This window comes from Caloenas nicobarica, chromosome 1 (assembly GCF_036013445.1).
Source record: "Caloenas nicobarica isolate bCalNic1 chromosome 1, bCalNic1.hap1, whole genome shotgun sequence".
Classification (NCBI taxonomy): Eukaryota; Metazoa; Chordata; class Aves; order Columbiformes; family Columbidae; genus Caloenas; species Caloenas nicobarica.
The window spans coordinates 97152134-97176190 of NC_088245.1; the positions used below are offsets into that span (position 1 = coordinate 97152134).

The window sequence follows — 24057 nt, forward strand, 5'->3', positions numbered from 1 at the left end:
ACGGCAGCTGCGTGGAGCCTGCTCGAAGGGTTTTGAAGAAACTGAAGAGCCGTCCGAGTCTGAAGCTTGTTATGGTTGAAGCTGAGCAGAAGTATTTGTCTAACCATATATACCAATTCTACGTCGTACGAGATTAAAGCAGTTTTGGTTGTAAAGCATGCAGTAAGAGCGCGGGACCTGAATAAAATAAACAAACCATGCCACTTACCCGACCCTGTAAAACGTCTCTTTCCCTTACCGCATGCGGTTTGTCAATGCAAGCCTTTCTTTTCCTTAAGAGCGTTAAAGCCGGGTAAGGTGGATTTTGGCGGGCGTGCCTGGGTGGCACGCGGGGATGAGCCAGGCGCGGCTGCAGGTGAGCAGCGCCGCGGTGAGACACGGCCCGCCACCCACCGCGGGGGGTTTTAGAAGCCGAGGCTGACGCTGGGGGAGGCAGAGCCGCTTCCCACGACGCGTTTTCCCCGTACCGGTGGTGGCGCCGACCGCCCCTCGCCCCGCGGGCCGGCCACTAGGGGGCGCCGCGGAGACGCGGCCGCCGGCCGTGCCCGCGGGGAGGGAAAGGGGAGGAGCCGCGGGGATGGGGCACGTGACCCGAGGTGGGCGGGGCGCCCGGCCCCACCGCCGCCTCGCTCTGCGCTGGGCCCCGCCCCTTCCGGCGGGCGCTGCCGGGATCAGCGGGGAGGGGGCGGTGAGGGACAGGACGCCGCCTGCGCTCGCGCTCCCGCCGCCGTTGTTGGCCGCCGCCGGTTCCCCTCCCCCCCTTACACACCCTCCTCCCCTCATGGCGGTGGACCGCGCGGGCACCGGTCCCTTCCACCGCCCGCTCCGGCCTCCCCCTTCTCCTCCTCTCCGTCCGCGCGCGGCGGCGGCCGCGGGGCCGCTCCCGGCGGGGATGTGAGGGGCGGTGACCGCAGGTAAGCCTGCCGCGGGGAGGGGGCCCGGCTGGCCGACGGGCGGTGGCGGTGGGCCCGGCCGGCCGCTCGGAGGGCGGGCCGAGGGGGGCGAGGCGGCGGTTGGGGGCGCTCGGGTCGCTGGGTGACGGGGGCGGGGCGCTGCCTGCGGGCGCGCGGCGCGTCCCCCACCCCAACGTGTGGCCGCGGCCCGGCCGGAGCGCTCTCCCCGCAGCCGGGAGGGCACTGGCCGCGCCGCCGGGCTCCGCTCGGCCCCGCCGCCCCTGGGCCCCGGCTGTTCCGGCTGCTGCCTGGTGCCGCCTGTCTCCCCGCTCCCTGAGCCGCGCAAGGTCCTTGGTGTTGGGCGCTGCGGGCGAGGAGCGAGCAGGCCGGGGCGAGCCGCGCTTCCTCCGGGCGGGCGGCGGGCGGCGGGCGGCTGTCACGGCTCCGGGCCTTGAACCTGGCTGCAGAAGCCCAGGGAGACTTTCGCCGTGGTGGTGTCTTCGTAATGGGAAACTTGTGGTGGTTTGAGCTCTGGAGGCCAAGGTTTTAAAAAAAAAAAAAAAATCTGAATGTTTGTTAGGTTCTCTGGCTGGACGGAATTGGCAAGTGACAGTATTCTAGTTGTGCCGGAGCTCCAGAGCTGTTGTCCTTTTTAATGGAGCGTGTGCGGTGTTAATCAGGGAGCTAAACCAGTTTGGCTTCGGTTTGGCTCAGGATTGAGTTCAGCTGAGGTTGAGGGTGGTGCAGCATGGTTCCAGATCGACTTCAGTGGAACTTCAGAGCCCTGGCAGTGCTTTAGTTTGAGATGGAAAAAAAGTAATTTAAAATTTATATTCAGAATGATGGTTTATGTTCACTCTTACATAGACTGGGTCTGGCTCTTTAGTCTCTGGGTTTTTCTTCTAATCTTTTTTAACCTGTCAACTTTCTAATTTTCCAGTAATACATTTAACATTGTTTTTAGTTAAAACATAATAGACCTAAGTCATCCTGGCTCTTTCTGAATGCTTCTGATGTACCTCATTGTGTACAGTTAGGTTTTTTTCCCCTGAAAGGTAATGAGTTCATTGATAGGAAATAATTGCGTAACTTTTTATCAGTATCATTGCATTTGGAATTCAATGTCACACTAGTTCTGCTTTTGTTAAAGTTACTAATTCTCAGGACAAAATCTCAGCAAATAGAAAGCAGGTTATAACATTATCAGTCATGTAAATGAAAAAACAGTGGCTAATGTCTAGATTTGACTTCAACTAACTGGCTTATCTCAAATTTGAAACTGCCCATCTGAAATAGTAAAGGTAAAACTTCAGTGAACCCGTACTTGTGACTCATCTTACTGAGATTGGAGTGGGTGTCCTAGGTACAGCAAAGATGAAGCAAGTCATGTCATCTGCTCTTATCTTGGATCTGTTCTCATAGACTTCCAGGAAATACAGTCAATACAGTACCAGCTATAAAGCACTGTCTTTAGTTTGTGTTTAGTTCATGAATAGCATTGTGTTTTAGTGGAGTTACTTTTTAGCTTTATGTGAAAATGCTTTAATTGAAGAGCAATCTTTTTATAGAAGAGGCTAACTACAAATAGCAAATATAAAGAATAAGATTACAAAAATTTTTAGTGTGGCATTTTTCTTGTTTCCTCCCAATTTCTTAAAATGGAATGCTTATTGCATTTACTTGATTGGTAGAAATCTGCTATAAAGGATAAGTTTTCCCACGGTTTAACTAAAACTTTTTAAATAGGCGACTTTAGAACCATTAATGTATGTTTTGCTTTCTAAGTACTTGTGCTAGTTCCTCTAACATTACATTATATATATGCATATCTGTAACAATATAAAGAAGTTAAATATTTTTTTGTACCTTTCCTATGTAATGTGTAAATAATAATGTGTGTAAGTTCGCAGACCCATTTAACTTTGACAGAGCTGGAAAACTGTATCTTACAGTGCAAAATTGAAGGTACTCTTTGCTAAAAACCGTGTACAGAATCTTTGGGTACTGTATGCGTGGCCTTTTAGAGATGTACGTGACTAAGTTTCAAACCAACAATTCTTTTATCTTAATACTATATCTGTCCTTTCAGTGTTCTCTCTATGCCTGTGCTTAAAAGATATGTTCATGAGTAGACAGAATGTAACTGAGGAAGACTTTGATTAAGGAGTTAGCTATATTTCGGGGATTTTAGTAATCTTACTGAGAATATTTCTGTGTCATACTCTCCACTGCTCCAGAGTTCTGTATATGAATATCCTCTTGAGAATTCACCATACCCAAGTCAATAATTAAAACTTTTTGTATAAGTTTTTGCAATAGAAGTGCCTTAACACTTAAGTTACAGAACAAAACTGAAAGGAGTAGCATTTCAGTTCAACTGTAGCATGTTACCTTCTAAAGAATAGTTTAGATTGCAAGTTAGTTTCTTTGATTAGTAAAGTTAAAAGCAAAGGGAAGAAATAACTATAATGCTTCAGGTGAGACATACCTAAGGAAGATCAAATTTAAAATCATACTACTTCGTTATTCAAATGTTTTTAAAACAAAAGTTCTGTCCCTCTTTAAAGCATAGATGAGACAATGTACAGTCTTGTGTGTCATGCATGAAAATGAGATTAACTTGAAATGATGAACATACTTTTTTAAGCCGAATTCTTAAAATGCCAATTAATGTTATTTTTAACTTTTATTTTAGAAAACTAACGTTGAAATATTTAAGAAGTGAATGCCTCTGGATATCGGAACAAATTTGGTATGTATAATGAGCCTTTAAAAAGCTTATAACTAAACATTTGAATTTTTTTTGTTAGAGAGTGTTTCTGTTTCTTGTGGCTTTATGCCTGTGGAAAGGAAGAAGGGAACACATAATAGTCAGTGTGGCACGTAATAGTCAATGTGTATTTGTTAAAAGCAACATTTTCTTCCATGAAAAGCTTTATGGCTAGGAGAGCAGTAAATAGGTGCTCTATTTCAATGTTAGAAATGTAAAACTTCTCATGAAGCTCTTGTAAATAAGCAGAATTGAAAATAAAATACCACAGACCAGTTCAAAAGGTGCTGAATGGATGTACCTGGAATAACTATTACTAATCTCTTGTCAAAACAGACTTTTATTTAAACGTCCTTCCATGTGAGTCATGTCTGAATCTTGTGCTGTTTAATATTAGTGATCTGGCTGAAAGGACAAGTAAATAATTAATGGCATTGAGCAGGGAAGGATTGCCAGTGTGTAAACTCAGATAAATATTTTCAGGAAACACTTCTGGGGCAGGGGGGGGAAGATGCTTTTTATGGAAGTAAAAGAAAGTTATTACACCCAGGTGGGAATAATTGGCTATACAAATACAGTTTAGAGAACAGTAGTTTTGTAGAAAAGAATTTGGAAGTTATACTAATAAAGAAGCTGAAGATGAGTCAACAGTAGATGACTGCTCAGGAATGGCTAAGAAAACCACCCATTTTGCATTGTATGAAAAAAAATATTAGTCTTGCACTGTGGTGCAGAAGTAATAATAACTCAGCTAAAATACTGTATGCAGCTTTGGGAGTTGGACTTCATTAAAACAAACAAACAAAAAATACCACACACCGAAAAAAAACACGAAACAAACAAACAAACCAAAACACCCACCTGGGCACAGCAGGAAGTGCCAAGCACCTAACTTGCAGAGTAATGTTAAGATGTGGGTGCAGAGATGAAGAGTGTTGTGTCTTTTCCGAGTCTAGAGTGGACAATATGATGGGCTCTGGTAGTCAAAGTGATGATCTAGATGAAGATGGTTAGATACAAGAGTTCCTAACAGCATCAAAGCGTGGCTCTGGTGTTTGTGAAGTTTCCTTCTTAAGTATTTATTGGGAGAAGCTTGGCTGAATTACCCGTAATGAGGAGCAGCAGTGAATGATGCTGTACATGGCAAAGAGTTGAAGTAAATGTCCTGTCAAGGTCCTTTTAGCTTAGTGACATGATCCTGTTCACAGTTAAGAAGATCAGGTTTTAGACAAAATGGTGAATTCTACCATTTAAATATTTTAGCATACATATAGATTACTAAACTCTTAGAAGCTGGTGGTTAAGTAGGCAAAGTTGAAGCAATCCACCGTGTTTACTTTTCCAACTATAATTATTGCTTCCATACAATGTGCAACTTGTGGAAGTAATACTCATTTTCTTTGGCTGATAACTCCCTCATACATACTTATGCTTATCTGCTGCTTGTAAATGTAAAATATTATTTTGTCTCATGACACCGCTTTTAGTGTTTCTGAATATTTAGAGGGCTTACTTGTTATGATAAATATAACATCTTTTGAGCACTGTGTATGTGCTGCTTTTGGGAGAAAAGTACTTCTGAGAAAAAAGACAAAGAAGTGTTTCTTGTGCTTTAGACCAGAGCTGGGTCTGTTCAGCCTGGAGAAGGCTGAGAGAAGATCTTATCAATGCTTATAAATATCTCAGGGGTGAGTGTCAAGAGGATGGGACCAGACTCTTTTCAGTGGTGCCCACTGGTAGGATGAGGGGCAGCGGGCAGAGACTGAAGCACAGGAGGTTCCATCTGAATATGAGGAGAAACTTCTTCACAGTGGGGGTGCCAGAGCACTGGAACAGGCTGCCCAGAGAGGTTGTGGAGTCTCCTTCTCTGGAGACGTTCAAACCCACCTGGACACATTCCTGTGCGATCTGCTCTGGTGAACCTGCTTTAGCAGGTGGGTTGGACTAGGTGATCTCCAGAGATCCCTTCCAACCCCAACTATTCTGTGATTCTGTCTATATCTTGTCAGCATTTGTGATAGTTCTCGGTTACATCTTAAAAATAAGCAAGCAAACTTTGTGGTTAATCTGGACTTGCTTATGTCCTACAGGTTTTTTTTCAGGAAGCTTTTTCCCTGTCTCTTCCTGTCAGATAACCTTCAGACTTTATATACATTCGCTGTGTTTGTCATTGCACTGTTGCACGCTGAGAGTTATGACTCATGATACCAGGTGATCCACGGGCAGTTCATAAGTGGGTGGTTCTTCGAGGCGTTGTAAATGTAGCTTCCGTGGGTAGGAAAGTCTCATCCCCTCATTGCATCTCCTGAATCAGAGAGGCAAACTGTTACTGTTCCATTAACCTGCTAGTCTTGAATGGATGAAATACTCTGTGTTAAAATGAGCCATGAACTTGATTAAAGAACATTTGCAGAAATACAGCAAATCCAACTAAACCCACTGCCAGCTTTATTTAACTCCTACCTTTTCTGGCTTCTCTCCTGTTTAGAACTTAGTAGTGGCCCTGGCTGCTGGGACAGGACAGCTTTGGCATGTCCCAAAGCTGAAACCTGAGAGGAGTATTTCTTCCAGAAACTTCTCATTTTGTGATTATTTTCTTTTAAATTTCCAAATATAAATATCATCAAGAAAAAATATTATGACAACTCATTAGTTCCTTTTCTTTTACTAAGTCTTAGGGTTATAATTAAACTACTGATTTCCTGAAGTGTAAAACTTCCTGTGCCTGCTATTGCTTTGCCTTTGCAGCTATACATGTCAGTTCTATGCATGCAAATTACATCTGCACTGTATGCAAAGTGGACCAAACCTCTTCAGAGAGAAGTTGGGTTCACCACAACTGTGCTGCAGAAATGGTCAGCAAATGTAGACATCTGTATAGACCTTAGGTGGAAGTATCGCAGTCCAACCCAAGCAGAAGTGGGACTGGCCATGTCTGTGTGGACAGTTAAACTTAAAAAGAAGAGCCAGCAGGGATTTACGGGAAGAATTGGTTGAGATTTGAGTTGTTTACAAACTTAACGAAGTGGTTGACAGCAAATCAAAAACTCTTTGATGTACGTGGGACTTGCAGGAGAATAGAACTACTAGTTCTGAAGTGTAGCATCCCTTGGGCGTTTTTAAGTCTCAATTCAGAAAATTATCTGTTAACTTGCAAGTTTTCCTCATTCTTCTGCAATCAAATTCTTTGTCGCAAAGAAAAGCAGCCTTTGCTTCTTCTCCCTTGTCTCTGACATGCAGTGGGTGGAAGATGTCAAGATGGGACTAACTGATGCTCTTTACTTCTGTCAGAAATGTTTTCATATAGATGAAGCTATGCAAGCCAGGGAAAGGAGGAAAAAAAAAGTGGTTTTGTCAGTATGGTGAGTTCTGTTTTAGTAAAAAGCTACACTAGTAGAAATACTCCTGTTAGTAATATAACTAGAGTAGCAACTGTTGAAAACGCTGGTAGAGTAGAAAAGCTCAGCAAAAGAAGCTCCCCTCCCCCAGGTGATGCTATACGAGTATCACATTTTACACCAGCTGGAGTTAGAACACTCTTAGTTTGATTACCTGAACACTGTGACATACGACTGCTAGAAAAGGTGAGAGAGAACAGTCACAAAAGTCTCTTCATGTCTTTTCCTTACATTAAAAAATGCATTTATCCTTCAGAGGACTGAAAATCTTGCTTTGAATTCAAAACCAGAAGAATATTTGGTGCAGTTAGTGAGGTGGCTTGTTCTCACCTGTCTCCCTCACTAATGATTTGTCTTTTTTGGTTTTGGTAGGTGATTTTTGTATCATGCAAGAATCTCCTTAAGTTTATTTTTAAAATTTGCTAGAAAATGAAAGCAGAGAAATAAGATATTAAAAACTGCTATGCAAGGATTAAGGGAAGAGGATTTGAGAATTTTGAACAGTCACTTTTGCAGCATTTTGAGTAGTGTCGTGTTGAGTGCTTATTAAATGGGACTGTTTTCCTGTACTTTTTCACAGCCTTACTGGATGCAAGTAAGTGGATTTGTGTTCAGTTTTAATGTTCACTTACCTGTCATTCTCTGCTAGGTTTTTCGTAGAGTTGTAGCAAATCCACCAAAGTTGGAAGCAAGAATGTACAGGGAAAGGCAGTACTGGAAGAAAACAGGTTTTGGAGAAACAGGTTCAGAAATCGGAACTGTGAACTTGCGTGGCAGACTGGAACATGATTTTATCTCGTCCTGGACCCCCAGGGTGTGGGTGCATGTGTCTGTCTGCTGCAGCCTGGGCATGCAAGGGGATGCTTGGTATTGACACCAGCACTGTACTCTTGCTCAGGGAAGCTGATGCTGTATCTCAGCATTAAAGCTGTGGAATTCAGATTCTAATAACCACGAAAGCAGAAATATTTTATTCCCTCCTTTGCCCCCTTTTTCTTTTAATTCAAAAGCTTGTTGATGCAACTTAGGTCATATGGCATGCTTCTGAGTATCTGGAAAATAATTGCTTAGGGAGCTAAATGCTATTCTTGGCGTATCTGTGATTGGTGTTCCCAGGAAATAAAAATTGTTTTATCTATAGATGTTTTCTTCCTTTTGAACAGTTCTCTATACTGTTGTAGTGATCAGTTGTCTCGAAATCAAAGCCTAAAAATGATTTTCATTTCCCCTCATACTATGCGGAAGTTAATCACCTTGAAAGTACCTTGAGCTTTTTTTTTTTTTGTTTAAAAGTTATTAATAGAGATAACCTTAAATTCAAAATCTTATGTGTTAGGTGGAATCCAGGATATCCTCATTGCAGCTTGTAACAGGAGAAAAGATGCACTGAAATTTTCTTGTTAAGCAGGAGGTTGAATGTGTAAAATGTTGATTTCTAGCCTAAAAATTGCTGTCTTCTGCTAAGCTGTTGTTGGAGGTGTTGCCTAACTAAATTTGGAGTCTTAGCAGGCTAGGTGAAAGCTTTTAAACTGTAAACTCTTAATAATTAGTGTAGCTAAGCTGAAAATATGCTTCATGCAGGTATGGGAAACTTTGTAGAATATACCAGCAAACAAATGCCTTAGTTCTTGTTCCAGATTTCCCTGTTGGTTAGAGGATAAGTGCACATGCATACATCTCAAGCTTGTTTGCGTTAGGGAAGTTACTATACTATATGATTAAACAGCCGTTCTAATCTTCTCTCTCATTTTTCTAGTGAGTTTATGTGGCAGAAATGCTGTGGCTGTTCTCAAAGCCTCTTACAAACTGATTTCAATGTAAGTAATTGTTTGCTCAGTATCATCAGTTACATGGTGTGACGGGCATGGATCTGTGTACTTAATGAAAAGAAAAACCAATGACACATCTTCAAGTTTTCCTGAGCTTTTTTTTTTTTTCCCCAAGAACTTTTATTTGTTTGTGTTTCAGTTTTTATATGCTAGGTCAGAAGCCCTTCCTTCTGGGTGTTCAGACCTGTTAGTAGATTGCCTTTTTTATTTAGCCGCTCATAGCAGGGACCATTCACAGGAGAGCCAGTCACACAAGCTGTTGAGGATTTCCCCGTGCAGTATGTGTTTCTACCAATTTAATTCTGATGTGTTTGTTTTGCTCAGGTTTCAGCGTTGCATCATCTCCTGTTGAGTAACAGAAGTTCTGCTGTTCCTTGATCAATGTGACAGTAGTTAGTAGTTTACGAGATGAGCCAAACTCGTGGGAGATATGACTTCTGTATTGGTCTGGTGTTGGCTATGAGTTCCAGCATTTTCATCGGAGGAAGTTTCATCCTCAAAAAGAAAGGCCTTCTCCGGTTAGCTAGGAAAGGCTCCATGAGAGCAGGTAAATACGTGTTTAAGGAATTTGCTGACATCTAAGTTTTGCTGTTCAAAGGAAGATTACTAAACTTATGATCTTATTTGACTTTTTTTTGTTTGTTAACAGGTACACAAAACCTAAAATGTATAGCTGATGTGTCGATGGTTTTTCTTTTTCCCTCTGGTGTCAGATGCAAATAATTCTGTGTGTGATACATGCTATTTAATTTGCATGTAATGCCTTCTAGGGACACCTGTTGAAGGATGCATTCACATGTCAGTTATGTCTGAATTATACTTGCAAATGGAAGTTGGAACCAGCGCTCTTAACTACATCTGTGCTCCTGAATGAGTGAATTTAGGAGAACGTTAATTGTGTTTGAGTGTGAAAAGATTGCTTTAGAAAACTAAAAATGACATGTAATAATTGTGTGTAACAAGTAATGTGCCTCTTCATAGTGGAACTGATACTATGTAATATCTTCATCAATGACATAGACAGTGGGATGGAGTGCATCCTCAGCAAGCTTGCAGATGACACCAAGCTGTTGACATGCTGGAGGGAAGGGTTGACATCCAGAGGGACCTTGACTGGCTTGAGAGGTGGGCCCGTGAGAACCTCATGGGTCCTGCACGTGGGTTGGGACAATCCCAAGCACAGATACAGGCTGGGCTGTGAATGAATTGAGTGCAGCCCTGCAGAGAAGGACCTGGGCTACTGGTGGATGAAGAACTGGACATGATCCGGCAATTGCACTCACAGCCCACAAAGCCAACTGTATCCTGGGCTGCATCAGAAGGGGCGTGGGCAGCAGGTCAAGGGAGGTGATTCTGCCCCTCTGCTCTGCTCTGGTGAGACCCCACCTGGAGTGCTGCGTCCAGCTCTGGAGCCCTCAGTACAGGAAAGACATGGACCTGGTGGAGAGGGGACAGAAGGAGGGACACAAAAATGACCAGAGGGCTGGAACAGCTCTGCTGTGAGGACAGGCTGAGAGAGTTGGGCTTGTACAGCCTGGAGAAGACAAGGCTCTGGAGAGACCTTATTGTGGCTTTTCAATCTCTAAAGGGAGCTTAAAAGAAAAGTGGAGAGAGACTTTATCAGGCCCTGTAGTGACAGGACAAGGGGCGACAATTTTAAACTGAAAGAGGGTAGATTTAGATAGGGTGGTTGCAGCATCCTCAGATAACTCAGAAGCTTGAATCTGAATATTTCAGTACCTGTCACCTCTGCTTCTAAAAGATCTTGAGCTATGTAATTTATGCTCTCTGGTTTGGAATGGGAAAGTGTGACTACATTTCACATATTTGTACCTGTAATCAATCACATAAGCCACACTTCATTTCCACAAAATAGCACTCATAAGAGTCGCATAGCTTGGCTTCTCATGTCAGTACAAAGAGTTGAAAGAACTGGCTTTCAGGGTAATGCAGATGTGGTCATCACTACCGTTTCTAAAACAAAAGAAATAAAATAACTAGTTTTCAAAGGCTGTAGGAAGCATATGCACATCATAAATTCAGAGATGTTTATTTCAATCTTCTAGCTATAAAGTATCAAAAGGCTGCTCATGTTTTTAAGGGCATGGGCTGCAAAAATTATGTTATGGTGATGTTATCAGTCACAGCTTATGCTTAGTCAATGTATGTTTTTAATGGAGTAGCAAACATTCTTTCAATTTTAGGTCAAGGTGGTCATGCATACCTTAAGGAGTGGCTGTGGTGGGCTGGACTTCTTTCAAGTAAGTAATCAAAAATATAATCTGCATTCTATAATTTAAATAAATAAATATGCCACAGATGGCAGCAATGGTTACAAAAAAGGAGCGAGATGAGGATTCTACAATGGATCGTAATGCTATGTGGTGATTTCACAGGTGCAGCTCTAATGGTTTTAATATAACTTCTCTCACACCACAAGTTCTTTCATTGATTTTACTGCCTTCTTTGGACAGTGGGACTAGGCAGACATTGGTCTTTCTGCTAGCATATGCATTCTGGTTTTTGTCGTAGCAGAGAAGTGCTTAGATACACAGGATTCTTTAGAGGGAAGTATATTTTGGGATGAACTTTTTTGTTTGTTTTTTTGTTGCTTAAACTCTGGACTTACTGGCTGTGTTCAAGTAACTGTGGCTTAATGTGTACATTGCTCCGTATCCTGCAATTGCAGATGTCTCCATGCAGACATGACTCAAGTTGGCAGGCTGGGGAGCGGCAACTTAGACACCAAAATAAAACATCTTCTAATTTGGCTGAATTAATTTTAATTCACGGGTTTTTTGTGTAAAACGGCCTAACTATTTTTTTTTCTTTTTTCTTATTACTCTGCAGTGGGAGCTGGTGAAGTAGCAAACTTTGCTGCCTATGCTTTTGCACCAGCTACATTAGTGACTCCTTTAGGAGCTCTCAGTGTTCTTGTAAGGTAAGAAACACTAACAGAAAGCAGTGTGATTTCAGAGAGAGAAATAAAATATTTATTTAGAAATATGTCACTGAAATATGCTCTAATAAAAGTGGTTGGTTCTTAACAATAAATAAAGAGTGCTTATAAGCATCAGGAGTAACTTCAAGGTTCTCCAAATGTTAAATGACTATGGATAAAAGGGTCCTAGCAATGCATCTACATCTCAGTCTGTGAAAATCTGTCATCTTCTGCATTTCAGAAACATGTTCTATACAACAGAGTAATATTTTCATTGCTGAGTAAAGATTTTTGTATTAAAAATATTATTTTTACAAGTGCTTAGATAGAGAGTTTTTTGGGAGGCAGCATAAAAAAGGGGTTCTGGGGAGAGATGCCAAATACTCACAGGTAGTTCTGTCCATAGCAAGTATCTTGAAATGGAAAATCAACTATGTAGCTATTTTTAAGCTGCACATTGTGTGTGCAAGTGACCCGTATAGTCTAAGCAACCTGTAGGCTGATGAGCAAATTGAGATGTTGCTAATTCCATGTTTGCTGGTGCTTTTTTTTTTTTTCTTCTTAGTGCCATTCTGTCATCCTTCTTTTTAAATGAAAAACTTAATCTACACGGAAAAATAGGGTGTTTGCTAAGCATACTGGGATCAACTGTGATGGTAATTCATGCTCCACAAGAGGAGGAAGTAGAAACTTTGAATGAAATGTCCCACAAACTAGGTGATCCAGGTAAGAAAAATGCTGGCTTGTTATGTACTCAGCCCATTGTTCCTTTATTATAGTTTCATTACCGTTGCTTTCAAGTAAGGCTGGGGAGAGAGCCCATGCCTGCTCCATGTTGTCCAAATGAAGTAGAGATTTGAATTCTGTGACATAATTCCATAGGGAGCTTTGCAATGATGCCAGTGAACTTGTCTGGCCTTGAACAAGGTGTCTTCATGTGAACCACTGAGATGACAGTTTAAACAAATGCAGCAGCACAGTCGTATAAACGCAATTTATAGAAATTTTAATTGAAGCGCATCAGTCTCTAAGCCCAACTGTGAGCTCTCCTTAAAATGAAAAGTAGATTCGGTGGTGTCTGCTGAGACATGTAATCCTGAAGACTCGCCCCTACGCTTACATGGAAGCTCAGGCACTCGCAAATACACACCTGCAAAATACTACCCATGCAAAGACAAATCCTATTTTAAACATGAGGAAATAGCCAGCACAGAGATATTAAAAAGCTGATCTTAAGGAACCACGTGATTATTGGAAATCTGCTGATGAATGCAGCAGCCTGCCAAAATGTACCTGCTTCAGAAGCCTTCAGAGACAAACCTGTACCCAGTGGCATCTACACCTCAGAGAGTCTCTGTGTAGGGCAGTTTAGCAATCTAATCCCGTAGATGTCTTGCTGATAGACTGGTAAAGGTACTAAACTCTGGCTGAGGTTCAGTCTTTGCTTTAGCTGGCTCACTCTAAAATCATTTCAGCTTTGTTATCGGAGGAGTAGTGAGGAACATCCTCAGCTTTTCTGTTTAAGCTGAGCCACCTGCACTGTTCACATGTATTCTTGGTACCTTTTCGTAGTGTACCTTAATAACAGGGTTTCTTTTTTTCTGCTCAACGACAGGTTTTGTAGTCTTCGCAACTCTTGTTGTCATTGTGTCTTTAATTCTGATATTTGTGGTGGGACCTCGTCATGGACAGACCAACATTCTTGTGTACATAACAATTTGCTCTGTAATCGGAGCATTATCAGTCTCCTGTGTAAAAGGTTTGGGCATTGCTATAAAGGAATTTTTTGCTGGAAAACCAGTGCTGAAACATCCCTTGTCTTGGATTCTGGTGCCAAGCCTTGTTGTCTGTGTGAGCACGCAGATCAACTATTTAAACAGGGCTCTGGATATATTCAACACTTCGATAGTGACTCCAATATATTATGTAATCTTCACGACATCTGTTTTAACTTGTTCTGCCATCCTCTTGAAGGAATGGCAGCACATGGCGGCCGATGACATTATTGGCACCTTCAGTGGCTTCCTGACTATTATCGTGGGGATCTTTTTATTGCATGCCTTCAAAGATGTTAACTTCACTCTCGCAAATCTGCCCCTCTCTTTGCGGAAAGACGATAGAGCAGCAAATGGTACTTTGCTGAGCATGTACGACTGCTTAAATCACGATGAAGAAAGTTCTGCCTGTCTAGGTGAAATACAATCCACTGAGAGTCCCGCAGCCAGGAGAAATGGTAGCCTGTCAGCCTTCTGAAAATATCTATCTGTTAAGAAAAGAACAATTCTGTAACTCTGGAATTTTTTTTTCCTGCTGTGAAATGTCTGAGCTTGTCTGGAAAATCATGTACTTTTTAACAGTATGTGTAGACAATCGTTAATTTTTAAGTTTGATTGATTAGTTTGGGTAAAGGACACTGAAGGGGTTTTTATTTGCCTTATTTTTACTTTAAAAAAAATACTAAAATGACCTCAGACCACGGTTGGTTTTGTTGCTTAACTTATGTGTAAATACTTTCACTTAATTCTTCTGTTTTAAGATGTATTGCACTAATGACATTTTTTTCCAAAATAAATTGCTTTATTTCTGCATTGGTGGTAAAAAAGATTGCAGTGAACCTGAATCCTTTGTACTTGTGCCCTGGCTGAAGGCTGAGGGACTGTGTAAACATGCTAAAACATGAGCTGCAGTAACTACTCTGTAAGTTTAAAAAAAAAAAAAGGGTAAAAAATGTGGGACATAATGTCATTGCTTAAGGAGGGGTGATAAGTTTTCAAGTTCACAAAGGCAGAAAATAAAAATCAATATAATTTTTATAACAGCCCTTCTAGTGTAGATGTGAAGCTTAGAAATTATTTGGTACAGACAGAACTAGTTGCTGCTGTAATTTGTCCGTTGTGTGCTTACCTGCAAAACAACCTCTGCTGCCTTCCTCTAGTACATGTTGTACTTGCAGGAGGGGCCAAGGTGTCAAGCAATCAAGCAAGAAAAAGTTTCTTTAAAGTCTCTGGTTAAAGACTGGGATTTGAACTTCTACCTAAAGATTGGGAATTGAACTTCTACCTAATTTTAAGGGACACCAGGTCAGCACTGCTGGGTTAGGGAGCCACATGCCCCTGATGCTTGCACCACACAGAGCACAGTACTGGGGGGCAGCAGGGCAGAAGCAAAACGGCTGAGGTGTCACTGCACTCCTGCCTGCTGTGCCTAGTGCCAGCCCAGCCGAAGAGCAGGTTATAATTTCATACAGTGGAGTCTATGGCTATATGTCATCATAGATGCTTTGTTCTCCAGACCCGCAGGTTTTGATAAGAGAGAATTTGAAATCAAAAGCACGATGCCTTCTGTGCACCTAGCTGCATTTCTCCTTTTCAACAGGAGGAGTAGTTACATGTTTTAAGTCCTTTAAAGTCTAGTATCCATCCTGTTGAAAATGAAAAAAACCTTTGAAAATGCAAAACAACAATCTGATGTCTGAATTCTTTTAAATCCATACTACCTACAGGGGAAAAAACAAATCTTGAAGTCTGTATTAACAGTAGTAGTTTTAAGATGTTGGTGACCAAGTTTCTTACTGCTGCCAGTTAACTGGTAAGAATTACAATTTACTTCACACCATGATTAGTTAAATATTTCGTAACCATAAAAACCCAGGCTTTATTAATTAACTGTTTCTGCACCACAGTGCTAAGCCAAAGCCTCAGGTGCATGAGACTTCTATCTCAACCAATTATTATCTCAACAAATTAAGAAACTTGTTCATTTCCTTACTTGAAGCCTGAAGCTTAGGGAAATGTTTGGCTGGCCAGAAGTCCTCTTCACCCAGTGGTGCTGAGAACTAAAACAGGAATGTTTCTTAAAGAAAACTTGCATGTTAGCACCTTGTAAAAGAAACCCTGCAACGAGCTAGTGTAACAAAGCACGAGCATTTCCTACTTCTGTGTCCCCCGCAGCAGGCAGTCTTGTGTGCATCCCCACCATGACAGGGACCACCCCAGAAAGGCAGACATCTGGGGAAAACCTGTGGTGGTGGAAATTTGCGTACAGATTGACACATCTGTCCTCTGTTTTGCTGAGGAATTTCACCTCGCTTCTTTTTTCCTTAAAAATCCAGTTCCCTGCCAGCCTGGCACCTACGCTTTCCTCATCTACTTCATACCTTCTCTGTCAGATGCTGATTTCTGCCCATTACTGGGCTCTTTCTGCTGTGAAACATCTGAGAAGAGCTGAGCAGGAGAAAATATGTAAGAGGAAAGGGAGAAAAATGGATTCTCAAAGGGATGGCTTCTTGGTTTGACACTAGGGGTTAGAAAAGTTAACCAAGTAATGTTTCCAGAAATCCCAGGTAAAAACCTGTAATTATCTTAACGCACATTTGTCTTGGGCTGATCCCAACAGCCCGCTGAAAAGCTCCGTTAGGATTCTGCAGTCAGCAAGCAGGAGTTCCCAGCTTTTGTCCGAACAGGTTTCTTTGAAATTCAACTTCTACAGTTGCTGAAGTTTTACAAACGATTTTACTGATGCGGTGTTTGCATAATACAGTAAGTGTAATTAAACAAATACTTTCCATAAGTAAATCATGATTGACATTATTAGAGTTAATGTACTTGGATAGTTTACACCTGATCGCTATATTTGAGATTCTCGTAAACAAGAATTCCTTATCACTTGTAAACATGTATAGGTATGTATCACCAACCAAAACCTAAATTGTGTTAGAAGCTCTCACTAGGAAAAAGCAATCAGTTCCCATTCTCATCAGTTAAACTACTGCCTTTTACAAAGACCAGGATACTATCAGTCATCTCCATGTTAAAGAACTTTGAAACAATCACCTTAATTAGCCTTCATTTCCATAATTACTCATCTCAGAGAATAGTTTGCAAAGAGGAAAAATAATCAAGGGACTAAAAAAAATTATTCACAAAGCACCAGCAGAGTCAGTTGGTTGTTTTTTTAATAAAGGCTAATTAAGCAATTAATGCTCTAATACAAACAGTTAGGAATTGATTTCTAAAAATTTTTTCTACAGACCCCAGTTTCTTATCCTCCACAGCTATTATTTTGATAGCTTCAGGGGGAAATTAAGCCAGTCCAGTCTAAAATGGCCACCTCAGTACAGGAATGCAAAGAGATTTCAAAAATCTTTTACAGTCGCAGGTTTTTAATCAAAGTGTATAAAATTTTAGTCTAGAAAAATAGGTATGGATTGTATACAGTTACTGTGCTTGGAGAGTGAAAAGGACAGCGCACCACTCAAATGGCACAGGCATACTGAAAAATGCAGATGAGAGGATTCCTTAAAACTGTCTGGGTTTTGTTTGTTGTTTTTTTCTCATACTTTTAGCTTAAATAGCTGCAAAAAGTATCGTTAGGTGGGAAGTCTAGTTGCTGGCAAGAGACTGGTGAATAGGTGGCTGGAAGCAGCGCACATGTTCCACGGGTGTGCTCTCTCCATCGCCTGACTTCAAGTACTTGTCCAAAATAGCAATTATCTCATCATTCAGAATCTGGAACTTGCGAATTCTCTCAACCATTTTCTTCAAAGGCTGCAACCATCAAAAGAACAGATACACGGGAATTAGCTTTGGAGATAAAAAGCCTTAGACACAAAAGCAGCAAATGCTGTTACCTCACCTTTCCCAGGCATGTTACGAATGTTTCCCTTCCACGCCTAATCCAGTGAAAATGCAAGGTGCATTTTGGTTTTTGAGAGTGCTTTTTGTACAAAAAAGGGCAATTTACAGCAGCCTGGTCATAATCCGAATGCACATATATGAGACAGGAAGCATTAAGAAAATCCCACGTATTCAGGAAATCAGAGTTCTCACTGACCAGTCTTCAGACTCCAGTACTAATGCTTTAATCTTTTGTCCTAAAATCCCTGGTGCCCTCATTTTCAGCATTTCACTCAAAAAAGCAATTGCTACATCTACACTGCATCCAAGTACGAACAGCTCTGATTTATCCTTGTCTTCATTACTACAGCAAGTACAGAACAGATGTTTTCAACTCACCACATTCTTTATAACCTCATCTTTGCCATCATGCTTTTGGACTTTCAATAGGTGGTAGCAGAAATCCAACACATCAAAGCGACGCTGCTGTCCCAAAAGCACGATGATCATACAGCCAGCCCAGTGCAAGCCGTCTCCAAAGCACTGCCTGGAACGGTAAACACACCACAGAAAGCGCATTTCGCCTAAATCTTCAGAAACATATCCACGGGAAACGCTCAGTGCTCAGCCATTGCACTAAACTACATATATATGACTCTAGGATATGTTAGACATTAATCTAGAAAATACTGCAGAATCTCTAGTAAATTAAGTTCTCTTTCCAGATACCACAAGCAATGCAAAGGGACACTTAACAAAAACAAAACCAAAAAAACAACAGAGGCCCCCTCCCCAGTTTTACACAAAGTAGAGTTACTCCAAAAAAAATGTACTCTCCACTAGACTCCAGCAGCATCACATTTCATTTTCAAAGAAAATAACACGTTCAAAGACGACAAAGTGGGAATTCAACACCCCTCTGCTCCTCTGGGCTGCAGACATGGAAGGATGCAAATAGCCTATGCTGTTGCCTCTGTAATTGCTCAGTGAAAAGCACGTTACAGCTCAACCATTTTTCAACAATAAGCGTATTATCAAAATTTACAGAACCAAGAACTACAGTTCCTGGTTAACTCGCGTTAATCATGTTAGCTTCCAAGTGCTCAGTCTTGCTCTTAATTCAGTGAAAATACTTCTTAGAAGTAAGTGCACAAATGTTCAGCTATTTTATTTAAGCGCAGCGTCCGTAGGGGTGTGACCACTATTGAAAGACGCGTGCTAGGGCCTGTTTGTCCTGAGATCATTCATAATACACTGGCAACCCTTAAAATAGAGGGTTATTTTTGTCACAGATACAATAATATCTGTGTTCGTGGATTATGAGCTCCTCCCAGTGATGGCAGCACTTTCCCTTGTTTTTGCTCTTGCAGGCAGGCACATAAATGTCTCCATCCTATCCCCGCCGCCAGCCACAGGCAGGACAAGCCCAGCACTGTTGCCTGCCGGTGCAGCGCGGTTGTACGTACTCCACGGTGAACTCGTGCGTTCCCACGGGGATGCAATAGACAAACTGCATGGCGCTCCAGAGGCGATGGAATTCCACGCACTCGTCCACGTGCATCACCCCGTTGCTGGGCAGGGGCCCGCGCCAGATGGGGTCATCCAGGAAGGAGCGGATCCTTGTCAGGATGACCTCAAACATGGACAGGCCGCAGCAGAGGCGTTCTTTGGTCAGCAAGTCCCCTTCCCTTGCGATTGCTATTTGCTAAGGTGGAGAGAAAGAAAGTGCAAAATCCTAGTAAAAAACACCACAAGACTTTACTTAAAAAAACCCCAACCAATCAAAAAAAAACCCCAAACCAACAAAAAAACAAACAAAAAACCACCTCAAACAAACAAAACCAAAACACGTTTTTCAGTTTCACTTAGAATCATAGAATCGTTTTGGTTGGAGAAGACCCTTAAGATTATCGAGTCCAACCATTAACCTAACACTGCCAAGTCCACCACTAAACCACATCTCTAAGAAGCTCATCTACACATCTTTTAAACACCTCCAGGGATGGTGACTCAAGCACTTCCCTGGGCAGCCTGTTCCAATGCCTGACAACTCTTTCCAGGAAGAAATTTTTTCTAATATCCAATCTGAACCTCCCCTGGCACAAACTGAGGCCATTTCCTCTCATCCTATCACTTGCTACTTGGGAGAAGAGACCAACCCCCTCCATGCTACACCCTCCTTTCAGGCAGTTGCAGACAGCGATCAGGTCTCCCCTCAGCCTCCTTTTCTCCAGGCTGAACAGCCCCAGTTCCCTCAGCTGCTCCTCATCAGACTTGTGCTCCAGGCCCCTCAGCAGCTTCATTGCCCCCTTTTGGTTTATTCTAGGAGATATTTCTCCTGACTTGTAAGTGAGGTCCGAAGCCACTAACCTATGGTTCAGTTCAGTGGAAAAAATGTTCAGAGAAAATTATAAAAGCCTTTTCAAGCAGACAGGCTTGAAAGTAAATAACACCAATTGCAGTAATGCTAATCCTGGGCTAGTCCCAGGGAAGTTTACAGAATTCTTTGCCTGAATCGAGGCAGAAAGCAAAACCAAAGAGTTCGGTGCTCTGCTGCTGGCACAGGCAGTAGCTCCTGCCTGCACTCTCCTGTGCATCTCCCTCAGCTGCTGCTGTCAGAGGTGGGAAAGCTCCACAGCCAGCACAAACAGGCTCTGACAAAACCCAGAGATGGCAATGCCAGTTAGAGCTTGTCCCAGCTTGTGCCATCCCACGTATGAAGATAAAAGCAGTCTGAAGTCTGCTCCAGAGCACTCTGCTCTTGGCTTCTACTATTCACATCTCAATTGCTCACAAAGTGCAAAGGTTAGCAGGGAATTAATGTAACCCTCATGCTGGCAGAAAATAGTGCTGAAGCTGCAAAGGCAGTTCAAGAAGGTTCTCTTTGGCCACCGTGTTTCCAGGAGAGCTCAACTCGCATGACGGCTTATTTTCCAAGAGTTTCTAATCACCTGGCTCCAAGAGGAAGAAATTGTTTAAAGTATATCTATATATATATGTATACATAGATACATATATATACGTGCACAAGAGAACTGATTGCTTTTGGTGGAATTGGCACTAGGACTCCTCAGACAGGCCCTTATGCTGAGCGGGTATCACATAGCAACATACATAAAAATCAGCACTTTGCCCAAAACATGTAACCTCCACCTCAGTATCAAATATTTTAAACTTCTGAGCTCTAACAGTTTTACTGGATGTGCAGGTTGAAGTTCTGACACGGCTATCAGCACATGTGCAAGAACAGGCTTTCTAGCGCTCAGAAATTTCTTGAATTGGCCCTAACACAAATGAGAGAGATTACCTGGGGTGTGCCCAGTCTTTCAATAAGAGGAACCAAATGTAGTGGAGCATATTTTGATTCTAGTCTCTTCATTTTAGCATCAAGTCTTTCACCCTCTGAAAGAAAGAAAAAAAAAAAAAGCACTGATTCATTTAATAAGGAGACAACAATTTTACAAATTGGAATGATGCAAGAAAATTCTTATTTTTACAAAATCTTTATTCAATGTAGTAGAAAACTGGTAAGTTATTTTTATAGTTCTAAATAGTTGGTTAATCTTCAACGTGCTTTTAGAAAAATACATATTTCTATTTTAAAATGTTGCATTGTACGTGCAAACAAAAAAAACCCCCAAGGATTTGTAGTAAAACACATTTAATTAACTAAATTGAAGACCTAATATAAGGTTCTATTAGGCTGCTGCTGCTAATACATTTGAGTCCCACTTGTAGTAAGCCAACTAAATAGTCCTTATCATACATAAAATGCTTGACTCTAGAAGCCAGCATATAATGAGGGTGGAATGTTGTGTATAGCACAGCTTAAAAAAGCAGTTGGCACTCCCTCATCACTGGCAAGTAGGAAATGTTCTCCTGCAAATGGGAAAACACTGTTTACAATGGTCTGGTTAGTTTTATGCAGAGATGCAAGTAGCTACGGTAAGTCTGGAAATATACTCAAAAGATTTTTAGCTGGCACGATTTCTCCAAGCAGAACAAATCAGCTGCTCTGGCAGCGAGAAAGAGAAAGGAATGGAGACAGAGCAGCAACACGGAAAGAAGATAAGTATGAGGGGAAAAAAAAAAAAAATACTGCCCTGGGTACCGATCCCCACTTCTCCCTGTCACAGCGTTCCTCCTCTTCCTCTTCCAATTTGCACTGAGCCCCACCAGGAAGCACTTATTTTTGAGCCAGGCAAACAAGCCTGAATCTGTTACCTCTGTCCTCTAATTAACAGCGGTGTGGTAAAGGATGGCTGGGGATGGTCCCTGAAACCGCAGCAGCAGGCAAGGAAAGTGGAAAGCATTACCTGAGGAAGGTGTTTTCACTTAGCCCGTACCTTTGACGTGAACTCTGGGCAGGATATTTTGGAACGGTGCCGCGTGCAACAGGTCACACACCTCCTCTAGGGACTGGAATGAAAAGGAAACGAGAGGTGTTTAGGACCGAAGAACCCCCAAACCACACCAGAACCCCAAAACTGGCTTCCAAAAGCATGTCGATGCTGTGGCTGGGGCAGCCAGCACCCCTCGCCACCGCGCAGAGCCGCTCTGAGCCCTCGCTCTCCTCACGGGATCGCTCCCCAGAGACAATTTCATTTCACCAGGCTACCTTGGATTCCCAAATAACCTCCAGCAGCCCTCCTCCCACCCTCAGTTGGCAGTTTGGGAAGGACAGCATATTTATTAAAAAGACTAATGCAGAATGAGTAATTTTGGCATGGAAGCGGCAGACAGCTCCTGCGCAGACAAGCAAAGCGGTGAAGAAGGTGACTCACTGCTCGGTTATTTTTACCAACGCTATTCCCACAACCATTTATCAATTGTGGCGGGCACAGCTCCCGACCAGGAGGGCTGAGACACACAACAGCAGCAGTGAACCACCTCTCGGGAAGTATTTTACATCTTTAGGGATGGGGGGAGGGAAGACAGATGTCTCCTGGCTCTTTCTTGGATGCCATACGTGCAGAGTAAATGCAGAGATGACCAGAAGCAGACACATGACTTTGCTATGCCTCTCTCCTCATTTTTGGAGCAGAGGCTCTGCTCATTTGTAATCCCTTAGTGCTAATATAAGAACAGATGTTCATCAGCCATACCCTCAGCAAGGCCAAGGTATCACAGAATCATAGAATGGTTTGGGTCAGAAGGGACCTTCAAAAGTCATCAACACTGGCCCAGGCTGCCCAGAGAGGTGGTCAATGCCCCACCCCTGGAGACATTCCAGGCCAGGCTGGACGGGGCTCTGAGCAACCTCATCTAGTTGAAGATGTCGCTGCTCATTGCAGGGGGTTGGACAAGATGAGCTTTGAAGGTCCCTTCCAACTCAAACTATTCTATGATTCTATGATTACGTGTGGATTTATTTTTGTGCAGTGGCAGGCGCCCAGCCAACTCGCTGAGGAAATGACGTAGCTGGTTTTCAGTCAGAAAAGATCTTGACGTGACAGGCAGCCCAGCCTCAAGCAGCAGCGTGTGCTTGCACAGTGTGGGCAGAGCCCCCCGTACACATAGGCAGAGGAGAGACTCCTCACCCGAGTCTCAAAGGCACAGCATAGGTAAAGAAAAGGGAAGGCTGCACGCTCATTGCTTTTTGGGTCCATAAGCAACGCCCACCCAAAAGCACGAAGACAAAGAAATTACATGCCTGGCCATTTTGTCTGAACAGCAGATGGTAGTAACATGGAAGAAGAGTGGAACAAGAAAATGAGAGGTGGGGGAAGAGAGCTTTGCATGCTGTAAAGTAGAGGCTATAGGGAGCAGCTGAAAGACTGGACACGTTTCATGGCTTCATTCAAAGCTAAAACAGACAAATGTCTGACAGAGTGGGTGCCGCTGTCAGCCATCAGCAAGAAGATGTCCAAGAAGTCCATGTTAACTTTGTGATGTTTGCGGTGACACCAGGAGAGGAAAACAACAGTACCAGGGGCAGAAGTCACTGGACATAAAGAGAGTAGCCACCCTGTGGCAGACTGCAGGAATACTGTATTTGATCATTATTTATGATCAAACTGATAATATTTGATCCTCAGGTGCCATACACAAGGCAGTGTGTTTCTCACCCAGCAAGGTGAGGCATCCCTGCTATCTCGCAAATGTGCAAGCCCCTGCAAGACTGAAAGAGATCAGAGCAGGGAACTGTTTCTACCCATCTGCCCACCAGCAACAGCAAACTCGCAGATTTCAACCATGTTATTTGTGACGTTAGTAGCAAAAATTGGAGAGCACATTTTGAGAGACAGATGGGTTTTAAACTAGCACAGCAGGCACCTACCAGACTCTGTTCAATGAGGAGGCAAAACAAGACAGCATTTCCCACTTCCCGTAAATTCTGGAAGCAGACGGTCTTCAGTTCTGCATATTCAACAATGTCCTTCAACTGATGGTGAAAAAACTCCAAGATACCTGAAATGAAAAGAGAAGCAAAGAAATTAAATCGCAGGAGCCAGTGATGATCACACAGGCACACCTGTTATCTTGGGAAAGCAGACAAAAGATTCTGGTCATGTGGATAAGAGCCATACAAATCAGGAGTAATTTTTCATTCTGCCTCAAAAGCATACCAATTTTCTAACCAATTTGTCTATTCAAAGGTTGCACTGAAT

General features: G+C 42.5%; 2 protein-coding genes across 3 annotated transcripts in view; one reads left to right on the top strand and one right to left on the bottom strand.

Moving 5' to 3' along the window:
• Positions 1-647: 647 nt before the first annotated feature.
• Positions 648-14472, top strand: NIPA2 (NIPA magnesium transporter 2). Of its 2 annotated transcripts, XM_065626805.1 has the most exons (8): positions 648-914; positions 3589-3645; positions 8818-8878; positions 9215-9437; positions 11095-11151; positions 11741-11831; positions 12397-12557; positions 13447-14472. In XM_065626805.1, exons 4-8 carry the CDS (start codon positions 9299-9301, stop codon positions 14082-14084), a joined length of 1086 nt encoding a protein of 361 aa, XP_065482877.1. In that variant the 5' UTR covers positions 648-914; positions 3589-3645; positions 8818-8878; positions 9215-9298; the 3' UTR covers positions 14085-14472. The 2 variants fall into 2 exon arrangements, with proteins under 2 accessions (XP_065482877.1, XP_065482878.1); XM_065626806.1 differs by lacking the exon at positions 8818-8878.
• A 1779-nt stretch (positions 14473-16251) lies between these two features.
• Positions 16252-24057, bottom strand: part of CYFIP1 (cytoplasmic FMR1 interacting protein 1) — a 79935-nt gene continuing 72129 nt past the window's right edge. Inside the window, exons 26-31 of the mRNA XM_065626804.1 lie at positions 23727-23857; positions 21793-21865; positions 20754-20848; positions 18913-19151; positions 17846-17993; positions 16252-17377 (exon numbers count right to left, since the gene is read on the bottom strand). Of these exons, the coding sequence (XP_065482876.1) occupies positions 17213-17377; positions 17846-17993; positions 18913-19151; positions 20754-20848; positions 21793-21865; positions 23727-23857 (851 nt within the window). The 3' untranslated portion in view covers positions 16252-17212. The remainder of the gene's footprint in view (positions 17378-17845; positions 17994-18912; positions 19152-20753; positions 20849-21792; positions 21866-23726; positions 23858-24057) is intronic.